We start from the raw sequence: 7,500 nt of genomic DNA on the forward strand, positions 1-7,500 counted from the left end.
CCATTCTCCCTCTCTCTCTCTCCCCTCCACCCTGTCGTTTCTCCCTCTCTTCTTCCCCTTCTCCCTCCCTCTCACCTCCTCCCCCTCCCTCCCTCCCCTCCACCCTTCCGTTTATCCCTCTCTCCTTCATCCCTTCTCCCTCCCTCTCCTCCCCCTCCCTCCAGCCTTCCTTTTCTCCCTTTCTCCTTAATCCCTTCTTTTTCTTCTCCCTCCCTCTCACCTCCTCCTCCCCCCCCCTCCCTCCTCCGTCCCCCCCCCCCCCCCCCCCCCCCCTCCTAAGCCCCGCCCCCTCGCTCGTGCTGGTGGAATCAGCTGTTTGACCCAAAATAGTCCCTCAGGAGGCCGCGTGTGTTGACAAGAGAGGGAAGGTTCTCGCCTCTCTTCTCTTCTCTCTCTTCTCCCCTCTTCGTCTTCTGTTTTATACGTTTTGGTTATTTATTTGTTAGGGGGGGGAGGAAGGTGGGTTTGCGCGTGTGGAAGGTCTGCTAATTTTTTTTTGCGTCCGGTGGAGATAAAAGAGGGTGAGTTTGATTATAATAGGATTTTTTTATGTGTTTGAAATGCCGGGTTGTATGTGTGGTTACTTTTAATACTAGTTATTGCTGTCTGTTACTGTCTATTACCAGTTATGTATATTTCTCTTCCTCATATTTATTTTGGTGTTATTCTTTATCAGGTTTCATTTCAAGTTTGAGTTTTAAGGTGACTAGCCTATATTCCATGAATCTCTTCTTTTTGAATCTAATACTCAATGAGGAGAAGGCCAGTGATAGTCCAATACAAATAGGGTGTCAAGTTATTGCCGTAGCTTCTAGTGTAGCGTGCTCCAGCAGAGACCAACAAACCTTGACCGTGCATGTACTGCTCAGACAGAGCCTGCATTGCTTGTTTAAAATGTGCGGAGGAAGTTTATTGGCATTTGCCAGGGAGCCAGTCGACGGTTGTGATGATCCAGATGATGTATAGTATACTTACCTTTTGTAGATGTGTTATTTTGAAATGTAAATGTTTGGAAGTCCCCTGCAATGGCTTTCAAAATGGACATTTCACTTACAGTTCGAATACCTAGGCTTTATCCAAATCAACCTGTGATCTACAATGTTCAGTGATAGAAAGCCTGCAATCATGATTTTAATAATTATTTGCAAAGTGACTAAGACCCTATTACTCGAACCAAAAACCTTAGGAGCTACTCCTAGGAATCTATGAACATTGTCATACAAACTCAAAACTCTCTTGACCCAAGGGCTTAACCCCCAGACGCCAACCCGATTGCCGTGGACTTAGTATCCGCACGGCATTTATCGCAACCTATTTCCTTAATTTTGAGTGTTGATTGTGTTAGTTATTTCATATATTATTGAGTATATATATATATTTTTTCCTCTCAATGAAAATATCTGTAGATTAACCCTGTTTAAGTGACATCATTTTGTAAATATAATCCGGTAATTTTTCTAATAGAGTGTCAAGCAAAGCTCACAAACTCTGTGCTTCCGGCTCTTGGCCAAAGTCACGCAAACCTTCACCACATAGATTAAGGCAAGATAGAGCCTGGCTACTTCCCAATTTAACAGATAAATGTGAATTCGACCAACTTCTGTTAAGCTAGAATATATGTGTTGGAGATTCGTTTACCTAGCGTATGCTCAAAGCTTGATGCCGCAAACTCTGAAAAAGGGTTGTGGGTGTGTCCTTACAGATTTTATTGATACTGATATTGGTATTAATGTTGTTTTTGTTATTGTTATTATTATTATCATTATCATTATCATCATTATTATTATAATTATTATTATTATTATTATAATATTATGTTATTATTGTTATTGGTGTTATTAGCATTGTTATTATTACTGTTATTATTAATGTTATTAATATTACTTTTTTTATTGATAATATTAGGAATGATAATATTTTTGTTATTATCATTATTATTATTATTGTTATTATTATAATTATCATTATTATTATATTATCCTTTTTTTTCTTTATTGTAAATAATGATTAGATGAATATTTAATAAAAAAAAAAACTGCTTACTGTTCAGCCAGGCAAGTAGACATATTGATGAGTAAAAAGATTATTTATTTTAGAAACGCTTTATTAGTTGTGTCAAAAATTTGCATTTGGAATTTTTTTTTTTTCAACTTTCTATTTTATGTCAAGAGTTATAATTTTTAAGGTTTAGTTTTTGGATTTTTTTTTGTGTGTGTTTTACAATGTTGAAGATTTGAAATATTCAAAGAAATTCATTTTAAGAATTAGGTACAACTTCATTATGTTACAAGATATATGCAGCAATTAAAGTTATTTTGATAATTGTATCTAATATCAAGGTAAAAGAGAGAATGAAAACCAGTGTATTTCACACAGTAAACATCAAAATAGATATAAAACCAGGAAAGAAAGAAAAAATCTGGATGGAAGAAAACAATTATGTTAAGAAGTTAGAATCGGATTGATTGTTAAAACTTGGAAATAATGACAGAATTATTCTTCATGTTTTTTTTACTTTCACTCACTCACTCACTCACTCACTCACTCACTCACTCACTCACTCACTCACTCACTCACTCACTCACTCACTCACTCACTCACTCACTCACTCACTCACTCACTCACTCACTCACTCACTCACTCACTCACTCACTCACTCACTCACTCACTCACTCACTCACTCACTTACACACACACACACACACACACACACACACACACACACACACACACACACACACACACACACACACACACACACACACACACACACACACACATTCAAACACACTCAAGCACATCTTTAAAAGTATGTAAATATATGTATGCATTGTAATAGTATTTCTTATTTTCAGCACAATGGGTAAAAAACGCAATGCCAAAAAGTCGGGAAGCAAAGTCACCGGCCCCGTGAAGCTCTTACCCCAGACCAGAACAGAGCTGAGTGCCTTAGTAGACGAGGTGTTCAAACGTGAGTGTATTTTGCAGTTTTTTTTTAAATATTGTGATGATAGCTAGCCGTCAGATAGTAAGGCTTATTGTTGCATTTTAATTTCTTATCGTTAAAGTTACTATTGGATTTTGTTTATTCTTTTCTTTTCTTTGACTGTTTTAGAGGATTTTATAGTATGTTTTCTTTTCTCCAGGGTGTACCAAAGTACCGTCGGCAACGGCACCAAACGCAGCTCAGGAATGGACAGAATACACAGAAATCTTCCAGCTAATTCAGAACATAAGAAATTTAGAGAAAGGTGTGCCATTGCTTATATTTTCCATGTATTTTGTGTATTTTTAAGTCACATTATACGTGTATTTGACTTGGGGTTTGCTTTACATGTTCATTTTGCATATATTTTACTTTTTCTGCTGCTTCTACTTCTTTTTTTTTTCTTCTTCTTCATCCCCTTCTTCTCCTTCTGCTTCTTCATTTCTTCTACTGCTTCTGCATCATCTTGAGCTGATAGTCAATTCATCATATACAAAATGAACAACAGTGTAACCATTTCTGGACATCTCTGCTGCTAATAATACAAATATCATTTTTTTCAAACAGTATGACACCCTCTTCAAAGAACCATTACCTTCACACTTTTTATATAGTGACTTCCATGTTAGCATCATGACAGTAAGCTAGCATTTCCTATAGTTACACCAGGTGTTTTCTGGGTGACTTCCCACCCGAGGCATCGTGACAGTAAGCCAGAATTTCTTATAGTTACACCAAGTGTTTTCTGGGTGACTTGCCACCTTAGGCCAGTGTACAGGCTAAGGAAGGATGCGGGTCCAAGAACACTAATAATTGTCGCCAAAATTTGTGTCTCCCACTAAGGGTATTGGGCCATCAGCATATACACTGACGTCCTTTTTAGAGGAATGCATAGTCGAAGAGTTAATGCCATTTAATTTTTGTTGTTCTGAGTTTTGATAAGCTTTTCTGGATTTCCTTTCATGTCTTTAGAGTTTACCATTACATGTAAAACTTCATATTCCTTACATTTCCAGAAAATTACATTGTGATTGCCGAACATCATCGAAGGGTGTGAGTCAGTGTCGCACTCTTTTATGTGTGAAAACAGCTACAATTTCCTATTTCTCCTGAAAGTTCTCATTCTCCCTTTGTTGTTGTTTGTTTATTACCATTTTTTTCTTCATGACAGATGTCCTGCTTCCAGCATACTCGCGTGAAGAACAAATACCAACCTTCATGTCGTGGCTCAAGGAGAAAGGTGTGAAGGTTAGTTTAGTCTCCGGTTTTTTATCTTGGTAGGAAGGTGTGAGGGCTCAAGAATAAAGAAACTGCCATTAGATGTTTTTAAAATTTTCCAATTCTTCGTAGTCTTCCTTTGAAAGCTATCTTTTTATTAGAATATCCTGTTCCATTATTTAAAAGTGTGAAAATGTCAGATTAACTTTTAAACTAGTTTTATTTTTCTTATTCTGACAATGTGCCCTTTCCATCTTTGTCATCTCTTTTCCTTACATTCTTCTCTCTTTTATCTCATTTGGTTCCTTGCATTATCTTTATGCCTCGTTCTATTCTCTTCAACTCTTCTCATCTCATCCTCTTTTTCCCTTCCCTTCCTCTCCTCTTGTTTTCACTTCTCTTTTCATTTCATCTCCCCTCATATCATCTCACTTTTGATACTCTTTTTTTCTCTTTCATCCTCCCTCTCTCTCCCTCATTATCTAGCTTTCACCCCTTCATTTTCTCTCTCTCTCCATATCATTCTCTCACTTTCTCCATTTTATGTCTGCTTTCTCTATCTTATTCCCCTTTCCCTCTTATCTCATTTTGAAGTATTACATTTATGTCAGCTTTCGCTTCATTACTTAAATCTATTCAAGATCAGTGGAGTGGAGATCGGCGACTTTGGCATGCAGGGCTTTGGGTTGAAGACCACTGAGGATCTTCAGCAGGGAGTTGAGGTGATCAACGTGCCTCTGGAAGCGATGATGACAGAGGACACCGCAAGAAAGTCCTACCTTGGTAAGTTCTTTAGGGGGGATTCCATTGTCCCATAGATACAGTGGTAAATATTGAACAGAAAAAAGATGCATGAGGCTGAAATCAATTTTATGGGAAAAAAGACCTCCCCTGCATCCCCCAGTAAATTTGAGTATGTGAGTGAGTGAGTCAGGGGGTTAGTGAGTGAGTGTGTGAGTTAATGGGTGGCTGGGTGGCTGGGTGAGTGTGAGTGTGTGAGTTATATCTTGGTAAATTCTTTCTGAGGAATACTACTGTCCTGCAGATACAGTGGCAAATACTGAAAAGCATATGAAAGACATTTGGTAGTGATTCACAAGTCAAGATGTTTAATGAACACCAAAGGTATATGGTCTTGCCTTACGTAATTACTCTTTTAATAGCTATAATGTGAAATGGCTTATTAATAATGTGTACTCCAACTAACAAACATTGCATCGTTGTGTATTATTTTCACTTATAAATCTACCAACAGGTCCCTTGATAGAACGTGACCCCATCTTGCAACACATGGGAAATGTTTCGTTAGCACTGCACGTTCTTGGGGAGTATGTAAACCCACAGTCACCCTGGCAGCCATACTTGCGCATCCTTCCAGCCTCGTATTCAACCACATTGTACTTCTCTCAGGAAGAGGTCCTCGGCCTGAAGGGCTCACCAGCACTAGGTGAGGGCTGATGATGATCATTTATGCTATATGATGGTCACGTGTGTATTTCAAATTTGTCGAGGAGATTGATGTAATGATATAAAGGCCATGCTAGAAATACTTGAATGCTATATAACTATTTAACTTTTTTAGATTTCTGTCATTTGGAGGGCATGCGTTTGGTACTATTTCATACATTCCTAGGATTTGCAGAACTCATGTTCATTTTCTTTTGTTTCTGAAGTCTTTATACTTTTTCTTCTGCTTCTAAAGTATTCACATTATTTCTGTCATTTTTATAGCTCTCGTGCTTTTTTTCATGCCTTTATTTATTTCTATTGCATGTTTTTGTCATTTCTATATTATTAAGAATATGACTGTAAGGAAACAGTTACCCAAATGCAATACTTAACTTTCCATTACCAAGCAAAATGACCCTTTGCAGAAGAAGCAGTCAGACAGTTCCGGAACATTGCGCGCCAGTACTCGTACTTCTATCGAATACTCCATTCATTACCAGAGGCGAGAAGTTGGCCGATCAAAGATTACTTCACCTTCGATGCTTACAGGTGAGTGTCGCTCTTGGGTGATTTTAGCTCCAGAGAAGATAGTATTTGGTGGAATGAGAGATTATTGGTGTTATTAAAAGCTTTATTTTGGTGGAATGAAAAATTATTTAGTGTTATTAGAAGCTTTATTTTGGTGAAAAAAAAATTATTAATTATTAAAAGCTTTATTTTGGTGGAATGATTTTTTTTTAGTGTTATTAGAAGCTTTATTTTGGTGGAATGAAAAATTATTAGTGTTATTAGAAGCTTTATTTTGGTGAAATAAAAAAATTATTAGTTATTAAAAGCTTTATTTTGGTGGAATGAAAAATAATCAGTGATATTAAAAGCTTTATTTTGGTGGAATGAAAAATTATTAGTCTTTTTAAAAGCTCTATTTTGGTGGAATGAAAATTATAATGTTATTAAAAGTTTTATTTTGGTGGAGTGAAAAATTATTAGTGTTATTAAAAGCTTTATTTTGGTGGAATGAAATATTCCTTCTGTTGTTAGAAGTTTTATTTCAGAGTTAAAGGTGTTTGTATGTAGTTTTGCTTGATAATAGGAAAAATATATAATGTGTTGCCAGGATAATTTGATGACTCTTTTAGGTATGACCAATTAGCACTCTTGGCGACATGAAAAAAGCAAATGTATATTATACAATCAAATCTATATTGATATTTATAGACTTAATAGTGTGGTATAGTTTCAAGTTTGATGTTTTTACAGTAATTCCTTTCCCTAAACAAAGTGTCGTATGTGCAGAATTTATGGTAAATGTAAATGAAATAACAAAGAACAAGGAAGCACCAAGCAATGGTATTTTGTAATTGAGCCATAAGGGGATTTTCTGGGGCAGTATCTACCTTGCTCCCCATAATGCTGCTTTCTTGTTCCAGATGGGCAGTTTCGACAATCATGACGCGCCAGAACAGGGTCCCGACCAAAGGGGCTAGTGGCCAGCTGGCTCTCATCCCAGCCTGGGACATGTGCAATCATGAACAGGGAATTGTATGTGCAATGTTGTCTTTGTTATGTGAACTGAGAATTAGATCACATTATTTTCACAAAAAGTTGGAGCTGATTTAGTTGTATGAACAGTGGTCATTGTGACAAATGTAGAAAAAGTTATGGATATCTTCACTTTACAAGAGATATGTTAGATTGATTTCAACTTTTTTCACATTTTTGAAGACTATTTCTTATTTTGGAAGAAGACGTGGTTGAAAAGGTCAAATACATATAGTGTGTTGTGAAGATGTACATTGTTATTCATACCCGTTTCTAGTCATGAACTTATTTTTGGCCATGAGGTC

The 7,500-nt window shown here is 36.7% G+C and overlaps 1 protein-coding gene across 1 annotated transcript in view; it reads left to right on the forward strand.

Annotated features, from left to right (window-relative positions):
• Positions 1-280: 280 nt before the first annotated feature.
• Setd3 (SET domain containing 3) overlaps positions 281-7,500 on the forward strand; it is a gene marked incomplete at its 3' end in the record, with an annotated part of 11,241 nt that continues 4,021 nt past the window's right edge. Inside the window, 8 exon segments of the mRNA XM_070126946.1 lie at positions 281-521; positions 2,856-2,971; positions 3,147-3,251; positions 4,158-4,234; positions 4,846-4,987; positions 5,460-5,651; positions 6,079-6,202; positions 7,084-7,195. Coding sequence (XP_069983047.1) covers positions 2,860-2,971; positions 3,147-3,251; positions 4,158-4,234; positions 4,846-4,987; positions 5,460-5,651; positions 6,079-6,202; positions 7,084-7,195 — 864 coding nt within the window.

Source organism: Penaeus vannamei, chromosome 11 (genome assembly GCF_042767895.1).
Source record: "Penaeus vannamei isolate JL-2024 chromosome 11, ASM4276789v1, whole genome shotgun sequence".
NCBI lineage: Eukaryota > Metazoa > Arthropoda > Malacostraca > Decapoda > Penaeidae > Penaeus > Penaeus vannamei.